The 18941-nt window shown below is 57.6% G+C and overlaps 1 protein-coding gene across 2 annotated transcripts in view; it reads right to left on the bottom strand.

Moving 5' to 3' along the window:
* TRIOBP (TRIO and F-actin binding protein) overlaps positions 1-18941 on the bottom strand; it is a 58234-nt gene that overhangs the window by 1528 nt on the left and 37765 nt on the right. For both annotated transcript variants that reach the window (XM_060025632.1, XM_060025633.1), the window contains 12 exons: positions 17904-17960; positions 15237-15305; positions 15025-15114; positions 14524-14633; positions 12528-13053; positions 11754-11885; positions 6434-6581; positions 4340-4442; positions 3613-3772; positions 3421-3534; positions 2355-2441; positions 1432-1595 (listed from right to left, as the gene is read on the bottom strand). In XM_060025632.1, coding sequence (XP_059881615.1) covers positions 1434-1595; positions 2355-2441; positions 3421-3534; positions 3613-3772; positions 4340-4442; positions 6434-6581; positions 11754-11885; positions 12528-13053; positions 14524-14633; positions 15025-15114; positions 15237-15305; positions 17904-17960 — 1758 coding nt within the window. In that variant the 3' untranslated portion in view covers positions 1432-1433. The remainder of the gene's footprint in view (positions 1-1431; positions 1596-2354; positions 2442-3420; positions 3535-3612; positions 3773-4339; positions 4443-6433; positions 6582-11753; positions 11886-12527; positions 13054-14523; positions 14634-15024; positions 15115-15236; positions 15306-17903; positions 17961-18941) is intronic.

Raw genomic sequence — 18941 nt, 5'->3', positions numbered from 1 at the left:
TATATAACTGCAGCACTTTGCTGTACACCAGAAACTGACACAACATTGTAAGTCAACTGCATTTCAATTAAAAAAAAGAGTGTGGGAGTCTGGCTTAGGCCAGGCAAGGGTGGCTGGCAGGTCCTTCCAATGCCTCTTGGCCCCAAAGGCTGGGCCAGATCCTCTCCTCCGGGCTTCTCCCCAAGCCTGGCCCACAGGGTGGCCTCTCCGGAGTGCCTTAGGAAGTCTCCAGGGATGTGTTAGAAAGAGGAAGCTCCAGGTAGACAGAGCAGTAGGAAAAGGCATCATAAAAATGTTTCACACCCTGCCAAGTCAGGGATGACCGTGAGCAGAAGTAGGGCAGAGCACGGCCTCCAGTGATGTCCGGGGTGTGAAGCACGGAGGAAGGAACGCTGTGGGTGACCAGTGATGCGCGCCGTGCTGCTGGGTCTAATGAGGGGGTGGCCACACCGGATTTGCCACCCAAGCCCAGGCAGATCAGTTAGGGCACTGCCAGCCCTGAGGAGGGGTGTGGACTGCTCGGGCTGTGGCTGTGGCTCTGTGTTAAGAAGCACCCGCTGTCACATGGCAGGGACAGGGCGAAAATCAGACCCTGAACTCACTGGCCCGCCTCTGAAGACACATGCTCAAGTTTACAGAGCAGCCTCTGGCGGAGTCTGACAGGTCCCCACGACAACCCCGAGTCGCTAGTGTCACTGTCCGCATTTACAGAAAGGGATACGGAGGCTAGGAGAGGGAGGTGCCCTGGCCCCCATGGCAGGGGGAGTCAGGTGTGGATACGGAGGCTAGGAGAGGGAGGTGCCCTGGCCCCCATGGCAGGGGCAGTCAGGTGCGGATACGGAGGCTAGGAGAGGGAGGTGCCCTGGCCCCCACGGCAGGGGGAGTCAGGTGCGGATACGGAGGCTAGGAGAGGGAGGTGCCCTGGCCCCCACGGCAGGGGGAGTCAGGTGTGGATACGGAGGCTAGGAGAGGGAGGTGCCCTGGCCCCCACGGCAGGGGGAGTCAGGTGTGGATACGGAGGCTAGGAGAGGGAGGTGCCCTGGCCCCCACGGCAGGGGGAGTCAGGTGCGGATACGGAGGCTAGGAGAGGGAGGTGCCCTGGCCCCCACGGCAGGGGGAGTCAGGTGTGGATACGGAGGCTAGGAGAGGGAGGTGCCCTGGCCCCCACGGCAGGGGGAGTCAGGTGTGGATACGGAGGCTAGGAGAGGGAGGTGCCCTGGCTCCCACGGCAGGGGGAGTCAGGTGTGGATACGGAGGCTAGGAGAGGGAGGTGCCCTGGCCCCCACGGCAGGGGGAGTCAGGTGTGGATACGGAGGCTAGGAGAGGGAGGTGCCCTGGCCCCCACGGCAGGGGGAGTCAGGTGCAGATGAGCCTCAGCTCACACCTCCAGGCCCCGCGTGGCCTCAGCCCCGCCCAGCCCGGGGCGCCCACCTCTACTCGGCCAGGCTGTTGCGCACGGCCTCCTTCTCCTGCAGCGCGGCCATGGCGAGGCGCAGGTGCTCTTTCAGCTGCTCGATCTCCCGCTCCGACCGCGTCTTAATGTGGTTCAGCTCCACGTACACGTCCTGGTACTTTCCCGAGGTGAAGCGCCTGTCCTGGGGGGCGGGGAGGGGTTGTGAGGGCACGAAGCCCTCCTTCCTGGCCCTGCCCACCTGCCGGCACAAAGCAGCCAGGCCCCTCCACTGCCCCCATGGCCTCCTCCCTCCAGGTGGCCCCCCTAGATGGCCCCTGGCTCCACTCAGTGACACAGGTTTCGGCGTCATTTTCATCCCATTCAAGATGACAGCTGAGGCCCAGGGAGGTGAAGCTTTTGTCCGAGATCAAACAGCAGTGAGTGGCTGGGAGGAGAACCAGGTCAGCCTGGCCCAGTGCTTGGGCCCCTTCCATGAGTTTGGCTCACACACATTTCAGAGCCACCAACATGCAGCGGGTGTCAAAGACAAAGGGACATGGCACCGAGGGTGGGCCAGACTGGGCCCCGAATCCTGGTCCCCCAACTCCCAGCAACACGGCTTATCCCTCACTGCGACACACGCTGCACACGTGCGGGGTTTTGGTCTTGCCCACGGCTGTCACCCAGCACCCAGCACAGTGCTGGGCACATAGTGGGTGCTCAATAAATATTTTCTGACTAAATAAAAGCAAATGTGGCCGTGAGCAAGCCTCTTACATTTCTTAGCCTCAGTTTCTTTGTCTGTAAATGGGAATAGTGACACCTACGTGGGGGAGGCACGGGGAGAGCCTGATGAGGCCAGGAGTGGCCGGCACAGAGCAGGCGCTCACAAGATGGGACACAGCTAGATCCAGGGGCTCCCCACCCCGCTGACGCCCTGCCTTGGCCGGCTGGGACTCACCTTCTGCATCATCTGGAGCTCATCCCGGAGGCACTGTACCTCCTTCTTCAGGTACTGCAGCTCATTCTCCTTCACTCGCAGCAGCACCTGGGGTCACAGGTGCCAGGCTGATGCAGGGCCAGAGGCCAGAGCTACCCTGGCTCACCGCACCGCTGAAGCATGGCTTCTCTCTGCCTCAGGCCCCTAGAATGCAGCTCCCAACCTGCACCAAGACCCATGTCCCCAGGAGCAGACTCCTCCAAGAAGTCCTCTCTGATTTCTCCTTGCTCTCTCACCCTGTCCATACAGTGTGAGTGGGTAGCTTATGGTCACCTCTGCTATGGCCTCAACACAGTACCAGGCGCTCCACTTCAGGGCAAAGAGCACGAAAAGAAGCCATAGTGTGGCCCTAGTGTGAACCAGAGTGGGCTGGGCTTCCTCGTTAAGACCTCCCCAAACCCTGATGAGCAGGTACTGCTACCCTGACCTGACCAAGGAGGAGACAGGTTCAGCCAGGACGAAGGAGGCTTAAAAGCTTAGACTCTGGAGCCAGGTTGCCTGGTTCAAATCCCAGCTCCCATACTGACTAGCCATGTGGCCTTGGGCAAGATACTTGACCTCCCTGTGTCTCAGTTTCCTCACCTATAAAACGGGAACAGTAATGGCATCTTTCTCATAGGACTGTTAGGAAGCTTCAATGAATTAGCAGATATAAGGGCTTACAGAAGCACCAGCCACAGAGTAAAGCTGTATATAAATTTTTGTTAAATACAACAAAAGGCTAGGGTGGCCCTGGGATCACCCCGGCTTCTCCCAGTAAGGGAGGTGCTAGCTCCATTTTATAGATGAGCCACTGAGGCTCAGAAAGGTGAGGTGACTTGCCATGGTCACACAGCAGGTGGGTGGCAGGACCTACCACGGGAGGGCTTTCACCCAGTCACCCACTAGTGCTGGGTGCACAGCAGGCATCCTTCCTAGCTGCCCCGTCCTCTCCCGGCTACAGGGCAGACCCAACCTGTCTGGATACACTCCCCACACCCAGGCCCCAAGAACCAGCTGGGCGGCCTGGCACAGGGGGTGGACGCACCTCCAGCTCACAGGAGCTCCGCTCGCTGCTGCGCCCGCAGCCGTTGCCGGTGCCCTGTGAGGCGATGAAGCTGCGCAGCCGGTCGATCTCCTCGGACAGGCGGGCGTGCAGCTCCTGGGAGGGGTGGGATGGTCAGTGCAGGGGCGCCGGGATGCCCACGCCCCACCCCCACCCCAGCGGGGCCAGGCCCACCTGGTTGTGGCGCAGCAGCTCCTGGCCCTCCTGCTGGCAGCGCCGCAGCGTGTGCTCACGCTCCTCCGCCTGCCGCGTCAGGGCCCCAATCTCCAGGCACTTCTGCGAGTACTGCTCTGACAGCACCTGCAGCTCCCGCTTCAGTGCCTCCAGATCTGACCTGCCCAGGGCAGAGGAGGGGAAGGATGGCCCAGGCTCTCTCGCCCTCTGCCAGGCTGGGTCAGGTCACACAGACTCAAAGCAGCTTAGGGCTCCTGGTTCCCGCCCTAGTTTTGCCTTCAGCCAGCTCTGGGGCTGTGAACTGGTGACAGCCTCTCTGGGCTGCAGGCGCCTCCTCTATGAGGGGAGGGGTCGGAGAAGCCCATCTCTAAAGCCTCCATAGCCCCAACATTCCACGGCAGAGGGGCACCTACTGGCTGATACTGTAGCCCAGCTCTAGGGAGACACTAAAGAGGGGAAGAGAAGGGTGGAGACTGAGACTGGCTAGACAAGAAGGGGCCTGAGAACTGCCGTGTGCACTGGCGTGCGGGTCTGGCTGAGGTCCCACTGCTTCTGTTCCCGGTGCCATGCGACCGGAGCAGGCGTCTCAGCTGGGGGCAAACTGACATGCCCTCTGCCAGGGGTCTTAGCACAGGTCCCCCACGCATAATCATCAGGGTGGACAGCTGGGCTCCTGGCTCAGAGGGAGCCCCTGTCCCCAGACCGCAGGGCCCAATTGCCATCTTACTGGTGCTGTTTCTGGAGGCCATCCGGGCCCTGTGGGAGACTCTGTGTCTTGCTCAGCTCCCGGCTCAGCTCCTCCTGGTAGGCCTTCTTCATGGCTTCGATGGCTGGAAGCAGGGCAGAGAGGTGGAAGGGAGATTGGGGAGGGGTCAGCGGCAACAAGCCCCACTTCCTCCGGGACTCCATATGGAGACAGGAGCAGAGAGTGGTAATGAAAGAGCACTGGGCCGGGCTGTGTCATGGACTGAGCGGCTTTGGGTAAGGTGCTCAACCTCTCTGAGCCTGTCTATCAAGGGAGGATGACAGTGCCTGTCTGATGGACCCTGCTGGGGAGACACCTCAATGTCTGACCACTGGTACCTCTTGTTGTTAGTGATTTCTTGGCAAGACCCCACACAGTCCTCCCTGCAGAGCCTGGAAGGTTCTTTAACAAGGTCCATCTGCCTGGCCCAGCTTAGTGGTCAAGAACGCAGGCTCTGCGGTCGGTACAAATCTGTGTGACTTTGTGCAGGGGACTTAACCCCTCTGTGCCTTGGATTCCTTATCTGGAGAACAGGGATGACAACAGCACCTTCTCTCGTGGGTTGTTGGGAGACACGTGTAGAGCAAGCAGAACAATGCATGGCACAGAGTCAGTACTCAGACGCTGGCCCCCGCTGGTTATTTTCAGGCTGTGAGACCCCAAGGACTGAGTCTCTTTCCACGCTCAAACGGGGTTGTTGTGAAGATTAAACAAGCCCTGGGCTTCCCTGGTGGCGCAGTGGTTGAGAGTCCGCCTGCCGATGCAGGGCACACGGGTTCGTGCCCTGGTCCGGGAAGATCCCACATGCCGCGGAGCGGCTGGGCCCGTGAGCCATGGCCGCTGAGCCTGCGCATCCAGAGCCTGTGCTCCGCAGCGGGAGAGGCCCGCGTACCGCAAAAAACGAAAAACAAAAAAAACAAGCCCTCATTCATAGTCTTATCCAGAATTCCAAAATCCCAAAGCTCTGAACCCTGGACTCTTTTGGTGGCGACCCCCAACCTGAACGGACACAAGGCTGTTTGTGATCATGACTATCCCACTTAAGTGACTTTGAGACTTTGAGAAAGTGACTTTGAGAAATTTCCAAAATTTGCCAAAACCTTAGTGCTAGATTTCAGGGTGAAGCCCAGACCCTGCTGGGAGAGGATATTTAATATACATACCAGGTTATCTTTCTAAAATGCAAAACGCACTGACCCCAGGGTTTGGGATGAGGGGCCCTGGGCTTGAGTGCTTGAAGTACTGGCAGGTGGTTAAGTTCCAGATCATGTGGCCTCTTTCATCATTTCCATTATTCTGCAAACCCTATGGAAGTGTCTAGGATGCCAGGCACACACAGCAGGTGTACGGAGGGAGTTGGCCAGCATCTTGGGCATTCCTGTTTCTGACTTGGGAGAGCAGAGGGGAGAGGGAGAGTTGGCCAGCATCTTGGGCATTCCTGTTTCTGACTTGGGAGAGCAGAGGGAAGGGTTCAGAGAACGGCTTTGCAGTCAGAATGCTCTGAGCTCCAACGTCAGCTTCTGCCACCTCCAAGCTATGCCATCTGGGACGAGTCGCTAACTTCGCTGAGCCCCAGTTACCTCATCTGTGAAATGGGTTCACTCCCTCGGGCCCTGCAAGGACTAAGGTTGCTCACGTGGGTAACGGGCTTGGTAAATCCTCACACCTTTCCCTGCTCTCCCCACGGTCCAGACCACATGCCCAGTGAGACGGCACTGCTATGAGAGCAGGGTCTATGGCTGAGCGGTCTCCCCCCAGCACACGGCATGGGCCCGGACATGGAGTTGCAGCTCAGGGCATGTGTGTGGCTTGAGGGGGGCTTCCCAGTGGCCGCAGGCCCCTGAGGGAGAGGAGTCACAACCCATGGTCTGTGAGTCGGGGTCTTTTATTGCCTCGGTTTCCTCTTTGCAAGCAGGGTTAGAGGCCAGATCTAGGGGCTCCTGACCCCTCACCCCAGGTTTGGCATCAGGCCCTCACCTCCTATTTACAGGCCTCCCGAATGCGGTCAGGAGGAGCCTCTGCTTGGAGGTTCATGGGGCTGGGCCCCCCTGTGCCGCTCCTGCCCAGGGACCTCACCTGAGGCTGTGGCCGCCGTCTCCTCGGCCAGGAGCCACTCCTTCTCCTGCTGCAGCCGCTGCAGCTCCCGCTCGTGGTGCCGCTGCAGCTCCTCCATCACCTGCTGGTGCGAAGACTCCATCTCCGCCAGGCTGCGCTCGCACGCCTCCTGCGGGTGGGAGGCCAGGCGGTCACGGGGCTGCCCCCATTGTCTGGCTGGTGGCCCTTTCCCAGCCTGTGACAAGAGGTCTCAGGGGCAGGCCTGCCCTGGTCCAGGCTTCACCACCTCCCCCAAGACCCTGGCATCATCGGCCTGTATCTGCCCCTGCTCCCCGCCATCCACAAACCTCACCCTGTCATTCTCCTGCTTCGAACCCTTCTGAGCCTCCCCATCCCGCAGAGCCAAGTCCCTGCTCCAGTTTCTGACCCTGGTGGTCTCATCCCTGGCCCTCCCCACCAAGAAGTCCCGTAATTATATAAAAAAAAAAAAGCACAACCAGTTCATGGCATGTTCACACCTCTGAGCTTTAGCTCATGTTCCCACTGCCTGGAACATTCTTTTACAACTTTCTCTTCCTGGGTAATTCACTTGGCCAGCAGATCAGTTTAAAGATCCTCCTAGCTCTGACTCTGGGCAGCCTCTCCCCTGCCTCCAAAGGCTCTGCTTCTGCTGGATCATAAATGCCCCCAAAAGAAGGAAGATGTGATCCAGCTCAGAGCCCCCGGGGTCTGGGCTACGGCCTGGCTTGTGGCAGGTGCTGAGTAAGTCAGCTGAAATTAATGGCTCACTGCAGAATGGGGCTGTGTAGACAAGACAGGCAAGTTTTTAAATGATTGATAATACCCACTGCTGGGAGAGTCAGCCGCGACCGGGTGCATGGAGGGCAGTTTGGTGGCATCATCTAATTTTAACGACCCCTTCACCTAGCAGGTCCACTCCTAGGAATGATCCCACAGAAAGTCATACGTGTACAAAGACTCTTGGACAAGGGTATTCCCTGTGGCAAGGTTGGTAACAGATGAAAACTGGAAATAATCTAAATACCTAACAGGGAAGCCCTTGAATAAATTATGGGATTGAGTTTTACAGAGGACCCAGGCAACTGTTAAAAGACAGAGCTGCCCACATGGACTGCTGTAGAAAGTGTCCCAAAAATTAGGTGATGAAAGCTGGTTTCTGACAATACACATGGTGGGACCCCAGTCACGGACACAAGACACTTAGAGCTGTAGGTCTGAGTACATGTACACGAAAACACAGAGAAAGGTATGGAAAGAGACAGTGGAAAGCAATGGTGCCCCGAAGAGGTCTATGTCCTACTCCCGGAACCTGCGAATACGTTACCTTACACGGCCAAGGAGAATAGAGGCTGCTAAGCAGCTGACCTGAAAACAGGGAGATTATTTTAGATTATCCTCTGGGCCCAAAGTAATCACAGGGTCCTTGGATGTGGAAGAGGAGGCAGGGGAGCAGAGGGATAGGCAGAAGGGACTACGGAAGGAGCTCAGTGGGAAGTGAGAAGGACTTGACTCTCCTTCGCAGGTTCTGAAGGTGAAGGAAGGGGCCACGGGCCAAGGAATGCAGGCGGCTGCCAGACGCTGGAAAAGGTGAGGAAACGGAGCCTCCCCAGAGCCTATGGAAGGGAACGCGATCCTGTGGATGCCTGGATTTTAGCCTGGCGAGACCTGTGTTAGACTTCCACCCTACAAAACTGTGAGCTGATAAATTTGTGTCTTATGTTAGTGGTTAATTTGTTACGGCTGCAACAGGAAACTCTATAGATGTGCTCAAATGGTAACCAAGGCTCCCTGGGGTTGGGAGCAGGCAGGGGAAGGAGAGTTCACGTGTTTGTTTCTAACCTTTTGATTTGTTTGAATTATTTTTGAAAATGTAAACAAATTCATTATATAATTTAAAAATGTTTAAGATCATTAAAAAGGGAAGGGGAAGAGCCAAGGAAGAAACTGAGGCACGGAGGGCCAGTTAAGAGGCTGCATTCTCCCCCGTGCCACAGGGCACCTCACGGCCGGTGGGGACTGACCCCCACCTCGCCAGCAGCCACATCTGGGGGCTGCACGGGCCAGTTTGGGGGAAGGGCAAGGGCCAGGTCCCCTGGGTCCAGGTGTTCTGAGTGGTGGACAAGGGACACCTGTCCCACTGAGCCTCTGTGCCTGTCCTCTGTGTGTGCCCCCAGTAAGGGCAAGAGAACATGGCTCTGGAATTCCACAGACTGGGTCCTAGTCTTGGCTGTACCATGGAGCGAACTCGAGCAAGCTCCTTTCCCTCCCTCAGCCTCAATCTCCTCATCTGTAAAACAGACCCCATAAGACCAACTCAGGAGGGTCCCTAAGGTAAGTCAGAGTCCACCTGTAGAGATCGCCGACCTGTAGAGACCGGAGCACTGTGGGAGATGGGACTGCTGTTCTTAAAGAGCTAGATCAGGCAGGCAGACCCGGCAGCCAATAGGGCGTCTGGAGGCTGACATCAGGAGGTGGGAACCAGCCCACGATGAGGGGCTCCCAGAAGGCCAGGCGCTGCTCCCTCTGACCTGCCTTCCCGAGGGCCCAACGTGTTGGCCGCCACCTCTGACATGGATCAAAGTAGATAAAGAAGTACGCGTGGCCCCCACTGCAGTAAGCACCCGCGGGGTGAAGCGCCAGGCCCCTGGCTGCTGTCCTGTGGTGGCAAAGCCCCACAAGCTGGAAGAGGGGTGCCCACTCGGCCTGATACCAGGCTGGGGAATCCCTCCCCTGCTGTCACCTCTCCAGGGTCCAGTGACTCTCCGGCTGCCTCCCCAGGGACCCGAGGGGACGCAGATGGCTCGGCTCCTCTCCTCTGGTGCCCCTCCCCCACCCCGTCTCCCCATTATGCCCTTCTCACCCCCCATTCCTCCTGCCCATCCCAACCTAGCAGGATGAAATGCTGACAGCCTTGGGGTGCCCAGTGGGCGCCTGGGGACCAGGAAACCTGGACTGCAGACACAGGTCTGCTGCCAGCTGCAAGGTCTCGCTCCCTCTCTGGGCCTCAGTTTCCCCATCTGTAAGCTGAGAAGTCAGAGCAGTGCTTTTCAAACTTCATTTTAGTTACAGAAACCTTCTTCCAAAGGGAATCTAATGCAGGTTCTAATACTAAAATGGACAAGGATGGAGCTGCTCTGGTACTGGTGACTGTGAATGAACCCACCCAGAATGGACCCTCCACAGAGCAAAGTCTGAAGCCCTCTGGGTGGGGGTCTCTGAGGTCCCCAGATGCCTCAGGTGGTGGTGGTGTTGGACCTCACCCTGTCTAGAGATGCCCCACCTTCCTCTGGCCTCAAGGGAGCCCTGACAACACTGGGCCCTCCCTCTCCCCCTTCCCCATGTCAGGTGATCCCCAAGCTAGGCCTCTATATCACACCCCAACTCCCCTTGGCCCTGGTCTCCCTTCAGCTGAACGTTCCATCAACCACTCAGCCCCAGACGGCCCTTGGCCTTGCATGGAGGCCCCAGCTCCCAGCCGCTCCCCTCTGCCTTCCTTGGGGCAGTGGCCCAGCCTTAAGCTCACCTCCCTCCACATGCCCTCCCATATATCTCTCTCCTTCAGCAAAGTCCTAGCTCCTGATTCTGGCCCTACCCCCTCCCAAGCCCCCTGCACTCCAACCCCACCTTCCCGATGTCACTGTCAGACCCCAAACCTCCTCAGATTTGTGGGATGCGATCCCAGCTCCTTAGCTTGGCAGTGGGGGTCTCCACGATAGGCACCCACTGGCCCTCCACCTCCTGCTGCAGCCCACGCTCCCACCCACAGCTCCAGGAAGACTTCCTGAGAGCCCCACGCCCCCTCAGAACTTCTAGAAGGTCCCCCTGCCCAGAGCCTGGGATCCCAGCATTCTTTTTTGCTTCAGTCAAGGGCGTGCTGGCTGGGGGCAGCCGACTGTCAAAATTTTTAGGAATTCTGTGGCACGGTTATTTAGCATACCCATTATTAGAAATTATATAAACTTATAATTAATTGTTACATTAAAAACAAAGCTGATACTCAAAACTCATCACTTCCTAATCATTTCACTGCATTTTATTAGTAGCTATGCTTTGAGGTTATTTACGTCTCCTGTATCTATAGGGTGGAAATGTCATTATGACGGCGGGCACACAGCTTCCCAACTCTGTGTTCAGGGACATCAGCCATAGCAGGAGTATTTACACCATGGAAATTGGTAAACGTTACAAATCAGGGCTTGATTTATTGTTTTGTTGATTGTCCAGATTTAAGCAAGAGATGAGAAAGAGCTGATAATGCTCACAGTACAGATTATACTTCAAATCGGCGCGCCCTATCCACGACCGTCACGCTGTACACAGAACAAAAGCCTGAGAAATATTCTTAAAAGAATATCCTCAAATAGTCTCAACACAAAACTATCCTCTAATTCAGCAAAGAAGTTGCTATGACATTGACCAAGTAAAGTTTCAACATTTGTCTTGCTGTCTTACTCACTCACACAAACGAAAAGGCCAAACGACATTCGTGTTAGAACGATACTTGCTTGTCAGCTGGCTGTGGATACGAGCATTCGGAAAAAATCAACGAAAGTATTCTGAGAAAAATCAATTTGCTATATGGAATTCACAATAAAAAACATTACATATTTTTTATTTGTAAGTTGCACACTAAACATCCTTTATATCAGTGAAATTTACAATAAACATATACAAGTGTGTCTGTGTGTACACACACATGTATTTTTTCTGGAGAGCTAGTTGTCCCAGGCATAACAATCAAAAGTGTCTCCGGACACGGCCAAATAGCCCCAGGGGAACAAAATCAGCTTGGTTGAGAGCCGCTGTCCTAGGCAGACCGTGCGTCTCCCGAGGGCCACTGGAGGCGCCCACGTCCCGCAGACCACCTTGCGCAGGGCCTCGGCCTGGCAGGCATGGGCAGGATTTCCCTGTGTTTAGGGGGCGACTTCCAGGGGCCTGCCCATTAGGAATCCCACTCTCCACCAGGCCCCCTCTTCCCCAGACATGCAGGGGAAGGGGTCTAAGTACAGAGGATCACGTGGGGGCTCACACACAGGCTCTGCAGTCAGCCTGACCCAAGCTCAAATCCCACCTCTGACATCTGCAGGCAGGTTGACCTCAGGCAAGTCACATAACCTCTCATAGCTCAGTGGCCTTGTCTGTAAAAATGGGCACAGTGCTCACGTCCACCCGCTGGGGAGATTAAATGAGATGATGAATGTCAAATGCCTCACACGGGTTCCGGTACACAGGAAGGGCTCCCAGAATATTAGCCGTTTTCTCACAACGTGGCAACCAGAAACCTGCCCCCACCCCCAACACAACAGCTTCTTGGCCTTACCTGTGAGATGTAGCCTGGGGGGATGTGGCCGTCCTCCTGGGACTTGGGTGCACCGTGAGAAGCCTCCCCTTGGAGACGCCGAGCCTCCCCTTGAAGACGCCAGGCCTCCAATTGGGCACGAAGGGACTGGACCTATTGCAGGGGTGGGCAGGAAGGCGAGGTCAGTGAGGGCCTGAAAGTGGGGATGTAGCTGATGGGAGGAAGTGGCCCTCGTGTGGAGATGCAGGCAAGGGGGACATTCTAGGTGTTTCCTGGATGGTCAGGTCAGAAACCCAGGAGAGTGCTGGCCCAGAGTAGGATCGACAGGGCTGGGAGCAGGACACTGCGGTCACCCCCATGTTATGTAGGTGGGGAGAAATGCCTTGGAGCCTCAGTTTCCCATTAGTAAAATGGTGATGAGGTCTACCCTATGGGACCATGAGACTGCTGTGAGGATTACATGAGCCAATGTAGGTAAAGAGGGCCTAGCACAAGGCTTGGGATGCAGAAGGTACTCAATAAATGGTCTCTCCCTTCTCTTCCTCTTCCCTTCTATGTGACTGCTGAGGACAGAACTCAGATGGGAAAACAAAAACAAAAAGTCCCCAAGGTCCAGGAAAGAAGATTCTAGTTCATAAGGAATCGGGGGGGGGGGGGGGGCGGGGGCAGGGTGTCAGTGGTCAGGGGTGAGCTCCCCATCATTGTAGGTATGCAAGATAAATGCCATAGAGTGACTGCAGGGATAGGAAGGGTGTTGGTAGGGTGAGGAGGCTCCCAGAGGCCAGTGCCGCCTACCTCCCTCTCCAGTGCCTCATGGCTGTCGCTTGGGGCCCCCCGGCGCTCCCCGCGGCTTTGGTTGAGCAGGGCGGTGAGAGGTACCCGCTTGTTCTCCCGCAGGGGCAACTTCTCCAGCTCCTGCCACTTCTTCTCGATCTCCTCACTGAGCCGGTTCTGCTGGTCCTCAGTCAAGGGGGCACCCAGGCCCCGGCGCGGACCCTCGCCGGCCGGTGTCTCCGTGGCCCTGCTGTCCGTGGCCTGGAACCACTTGCGTCGCTCCTCGGAACGCTGGGCCAGGTCCCGCTCCAGCTCCTCCTGCTTGGCCGGGCGGTCGAGAGCGCGGGCCGGGGTGCGGGCCCGCTGCAGGGAGCCCTGAGTCAGCGGGGAGAGCTCCACGTAGTCCAGTGACTGCCGCTGCCCGTCCGCCTTCCGGGGGCCGCCCCAGCCGATGACCTCAGAGCCTGCCCGCTGCTCCCCCGCCTTCAGGGAGCCCTTCGGCGTGCCGTAGCTGTGCAGCGTGTTCTCCTTATTGCAGTCTGAGAGCCTAGGGGGCCAGCAGAGCCACATCAGGCGAGACCTTGCCCTCTTGGTCCCCAAACAAGCACTTCTGCAGTGTCGCCCGTGCACCGGGGTCAGGGGACAGACCCCAGTGGAGGAAGCAGCTTAGAACTAGAGCTTCATCATTAACAGACCCTGGGAACCATCCCAGCTCGGCCACTTACCGGCAGAGGGTCCAGGATACCTGGCCTCTCTCTCTGACCCTCAGTTACCTCATCTGTGATATGGGACAACAGTGCCACGCACAGGAGGGACTAGGTGAGCAAACGTGTGCAAAGCGACCAGGAAGCCCTTTGAGAATGTGATCGAAGCATTAGTATTAAGGGTGCACTGTTTGACAAGGCCCTAGGTTCAAGAGCCTCACAGCGGAATAGGGGAGATGCCCAGGGTCACTGCTGGTGAGATGAACGGTGGCCTCTGGGTGGGTGCACAGAGCACAAACTGTGGAGACCCGTAACGACTGAGGCAGTTCCCCTCTTCTTCCATAGCAATACTGAGTACGTGCTTACCCGGCCAAACACTAAAGCACCCCTTGGGGCTACACGTGGCTGTGTGACTCCACTCTGCCCAGTGCATATGAGAGGCGGCACGTTTTGAAGGACCAGCCGTGCCCTGGCCTGGCTCCTGGCTGGGACCCATGAGAATGTGAACAGTGCTCTGGCGCAGAGGCAAGACTGTGGGCTGCTGTGGAGCGAGAAAGAAACCTGTCCCTTGTTTAAACCCGTGTTTGGGGTTTCTTTGTTGTAGCAGCGGAGCCTATATACTAAGTCACAGTCCAGCCGCATGGCAGCTGAGAGTTTACAAGGGGCCTCCATGCACGTCCTTGCATGACACACCTCGGTGTGACACGTGAGGAACGTGAAACTCAGGCCAGACGGCAACTGGCCTAAGGTTGACCAGCCAGGGTGTGGCCAGGCAGGTGGACGCGCACTCAGCACCCCTCGATACCACGCTTCCGTTCCTACTGCCCAGCAGCCAGAGTCCCAGCCCCTACGGGCATCTGGGGTTTATCCTGTGTGGGGCTCTACCACCAGGTCACTCGGTCCTCCTGCCCCTCTACCCTCAGTGACCTCCACAGGGAGTGAGCTCCCCACCCAGACTAAGTAGCCATCCCCTCTCCCTGACACAGGCTCAGACGCAGCCCCTGCGGCACACAGTCAATCAGCCACCTCACGGGGCTGTGACTGACCGGCATCTTCTCCAAAGAGCCAAGGCCTCTCCCCGCCTTTTCAGGATGTGGGGAGATAGAGAGGGACAAGAGGCAAACCTCAAATCCTCAACGTATTTCTGGATGAGTGCCACGGATACCCCGTGCCCTCTCCCTCTCCCTATTTTGCTGGTGGAGAAACTGAGGCCCAGCAGGTAGAGCCACAGGGCCCTCAGGTGAGTGCCGGAAACCCACTCGGGATGCGGGGTAAGTGCCTCCCCGCAGGCCCCGGTCCAGCCCAGCACGTACTTGGTGACATCTGGGGCTGAGGTTGGACGCACAGTCTTCCTCAGAGCCTCGATCCAGTTCCTCCGGATGCCCGAGGTCATGGCCGACAAGGTATAGACAGCATCTTTGGTCTGTAAGTCCACCCCACAGGTAGGTTGCCACCTGGCCAGCCCCCTTGCTCCCTCCCCACTATGGATTCCAAAGAGGTGCCCTTCCCTCCCAGGTGGGTATCTAAGGTCTTAAGCCTGGAGGTGAGCAGAGCATGCAAAACCTCCCCTCCACTAGCCTCAGGAGAGCCCCATCGGCTCCAAGATCTCTCCAACATCTGAATAGCCCTGCCAACGATATCCGGGATCGCCCCAGAAATGCTCAGCGCTGGCAGCAGGGCTTCTGACTGGCTCTGAGGACAGGATCTCCAGGTAAATGAGTGATAGGAGCCAGTCTGCTGGGCCACGCCCCACCCCGACACCTCCTCTGGGGGGCCCTCCAGGCATGCCGCCCCCCAGCCGCCCGCAGGCTCACGTGGATCTGGAAGCCATAGTTGCGCTGCACCGCATACTCGGTGACGTCCGTGCAGCAGCGCAGATCGATCTCACCGTCCAGCTCATCTGCCTGCAGCAGGAGGGCTCACGATGGTCCCTGGACTCCAGTGACCCTACCGGGACCCCCAAGCCCCGTCCAGGTGTCCCCCGGCACCTGATGGGGGAGAGAGCCCTCCCATCTCATCGTCTCACCTCCTCAGCAGTGGAATCCCTGTAGTACTTGAGGCTTGAATCGGTCAGCACAAACCAGTGCTTCTTCCACTGTGAAGGAGAGATGGTGGTGAGGGAGGGGGTGCGGGGGTGTGGAATGACAGCGTGCGTGCGTGTGTGCACCATTCCGCGGGCATCCTGGGCGCTGCCAGGTCAACCGTTCTGTTTGCAGCAGGGGCCTGGCACCCTCATCTGCTCTGCTGAGGGGTGGGGGACAGGGGACAGTGCAGAGTCACAAAATCCACATTTGAAGTAAGCCCCCCCATTTCCTCTCTGCGGGGACAGCATCTGTGAAATGGGTCGGCTTTTCCTCAGTAACCACACCCTTCTTTTCTTTCTCGGGGCCCTTCTCTGATTTGTTGACACTTCCACAGGCTTCCTGATAACTTTCCACCAAGATCACCAAGGCTCCTACGTGCAAATCCCACCCAGTGCAATCCAGGAAGGGGATATGACCTGTGTAAGGTCATTTGCCTAGCAAGTCGGGGGCCAGAACTTCAAAAACCTTTTTCCGTACACTGACCCCAGATCAATCACCCCAGTGGTCAAAGACAAGTCTACCAGAGAGCAGGACTGGAAGGGTGCCCAGGGAGAAGCATCCGAGTGCTGGTCGTATTCTGTTTCTCGATCTGGGTGCTGGTTACATGCGTGTTCAGCTATGTGAATACATTATCTCTACATTTATGATGTGGGCTTCTCTCTGCTCCAACCAGGACTAGGTTGGCAGGACACATAAGAGAGGGGTGGGGGCATCAGAACAGCCTGATATGAAAGTGCCAAGCTCAGCCCACCTCTGGGCTTCTGACCGTTCACTGAAAGGCCAGTCGAGGTCCACCCACTGCCAGGGTCAGTGCATGTCCTCCTGGTGCTCTCCCACATCACTAGGCCCTTGTTTATTACTTCAAGTACTTCGTTTTCTTTCCTCAGGAAGACAGTAAGTTTTCAAGGATGTGCCAGGATGATACTTTCTACTTCTTTCCACACTGCCTCCCCTAACAAATACGATTTTAGCATCCAAGAGACCAAGGTTACAACTATTGTATGCCTTGCTAGCTGTGTGTCTTTAGTCAAGTGTCTCGACCTCTCTGAGCTTCAGTTTTCTGACTTATAAAGTAGGGCTAATAAGACCCTAAGCCTCCTAGTGAAGTTAGAAATGCCTAACCCTCCCTGGAACGTCTCTCGTGGCACTGCGCATAGGGTCAGGCACTAGGTTGTTGGGGATCGTTCTAAGAGGCTGGCCTTAGAACCACCCTGCTCTTCTGAATGGCCCGAGCTGCTGCTCAGGACAACTGTCCCTCTGTAAAGTGGGGCAGGGGTACTGTGTCAACTGATCTCTTTGGCCCCTCCAGGCCTAGTCTGTGACTGCCTGAGATGGCAGCTGCATGGGCCTCAGGTGCCCTGAGTTCTAGGCCAGGGTTTGCCCAAAGTGCTGCTAGGTCCGGAAGAGATTAAAGCCCTTGTGGGCCTGTCTCCTGTCTGTGCACTGAGGGGTTGGGCTGGCTGAACTCCCAGGGCCCTGTCAGCTCGGACATTCCAAAACCCTGTGAAAGAGAATGAGTAACGGCCAGTTCTGGGTGGAGCCCATAATCTCTGCCCTCCAGAGACCCTGGGTGGGGGAGGCCGGGAAGGGTCACTGGCAGGGTGCCCAGCCTTGTGTGAGCCTGGAGCCCAGCCACCAGAGGACTGGCAAGCAGGCAGCGGGTACGAAGGCTGGAGGCTGGAGGGAATAAAGCGTGTGGGTAGGAAACACAATGAGATTCCCTTTGGCTCCATGCCCTCCCCGGCATGCGGGCTGCACACAGACTCAAGCCACAGGCGCATGCAGGACCTGGGCGGGGAGATGTCCCTTCTCAGGCTGGGTGGGCAGGAGGCCAGCTCCAGCTTCAGCTTGGCAGCCAGAAGGTAGAGCTGGTGCAAGGCTACTGTCCCTTCTGGATGTAAAGAGGCGCACGTTAGAAAAAGGGAAGGGTTATTAGCTGAGGCCCATCAGGCACTGGGGGCTGTGTGGGACCCTTTACATGCTTAATCTCTGTGACTCCATTATCCACCCTGGAAAGAACTATTACTATCCAGTATGTCCATTTCACAGATGAGGCCACCGAGGCCAGAGGAAGCTGTGACTCACCCGATGGGGCCCCAGGTTGGTGAGACTTCAAGAAATGTGGTCTGAGCCCCACCCCCAGGGTTGGGGGGAGCTGCTGCAAAGCTGAGTCTTTGGGAATCTGTACGTGCCTCAGGCTGGATGATCTCTGTGAACGCTTCCATCCCAGACCCTTGGATACCCAGCCAGGGTCGTCAAGAGGTGGGAGGGCTGAGGGGCTCTTGGTGAGAGGAGGGGATGGGGTGCAGGGCGTGAAGCACCAGGAGGCCGCCATCCCTGGTGACCTTTACAGACTGCAGACTGCTCCGAGAGGCTGAGATGACTAGCAGCCTCTGCCCTCCTACCCCACAGCCCAAGGCCTTCTTTCCAACAGGACAAGAAACATCCTACCCTCAAGCCTCCCACTCCGGCCCCCACCCTGTACCCTCTCCATCCTGAAGCCAGGGTCTCTAGAAAGCCGGACAGGCCAGGGAAGCAGCTCAGCCACCTGGGCCCTGCAGCAACCCCACCTCCCACCCCCCACCCCACCCCTGCCTCAGCCCTCCTACCTCTCCAGGTTCATCCAAGATTGACATCCATCCCTTCTTGAAGTTGAGCAGATCGGGCTATGGGGAGAGGAGGAGGCAGATGAGTCAGGCCCAGCAAGAACCAAAGGGGCCTGGGGAGGAAGGGGGGGGCTGACCATCCTGCCCCCGAGTGAGGGAGGGCTGAGGGCCCAGGTAGCCCCCTAAATCCAGGCAGGCTCCCCAGCCACTGAGGCAGCCTTGGTCCCTTTCCCGAACATCCGGCAATCTCTGAGAGGCGGGCTGGGTGACTGGCCACCCACCACAGACCTCTGAGCTCCCTTCCCACCAGCCGGCTTCCTCACCTGAGAGTGGGACAGGGGGCAGGAGATCTCTGACTGTAAAAAGGGACCCTTAGAGAGCTCAGAGGACAGGCCAGATCAGCAGGGCTGAGCGAACCGTCCAGTTCTTCTCGCTGATGAGGCCCAAGCAGCCCAGCAGGACAATGCCTTAACGCTCCTACCCATTCCCAACCCACTAACCCTCCCATGGTCCAACCAGCCCTGCACTTCCCTCATCTCCTGGAGAGCCTGAAAGATGGAGCCAGGCCCAGGCTGAGGTCAGAGACCTCCTGGTCCCCCCTAGATCTCTGGAAGGGCCGGGGAGATGGTACCTCAGTCCCAGCAAGCCCTACCTGCCGGGTGCTGCTCAGGGGGGCACGGCCCCGGGGTCTGGGGGCTCCCAGCTGTAGCATGTTCCACAGGGGCCTGTGAGCTAGGTCCCCCACCTAACCCTAGATGACGAAACTGTTCATCCAGGCATTCTCTCTGGCCAGGCCTATCCACAGACCCTCCCTGCCTGCTGGGGAGACCACTCTCTCGTCTAAGTCCCGGTCCGCCTGCAGAGGTTCAGCTCGTGCCCACTGGCGGGCCAGGCTGGCAGGCAGGGAGGAGGCGGCCACCTGTTGCCATGGCTCTGAGCCCACCTATCAGCACCTGCATCACAGCCTCACCAGGCCAAGGTGTCCGGTTGCATGGAGGGAGCGGGTGGCATGGCTCAGTGGGGTAGGCGGCGATGGCGGTG

Source organism: Delphinus delphis, chromosome 11 (assembly GCF_949987515.2).
Source record: "Delphinus delphis chromosome 11, mDelDel1.2, whole genome shotgun sequence".
NCBI classification, from domain to species: domain Eukaryota; kingdom Metazoa; phylum Chordata; class Mammalia; order Artiodactyla; family Delphinidae; genus Delphinus; species Delphinus delphis.
The sequence above is the reverse complement of the archived record's forward strand: the minus strand, read 5'-3'. Positions and strand labels throughout refer to the sequence as shown.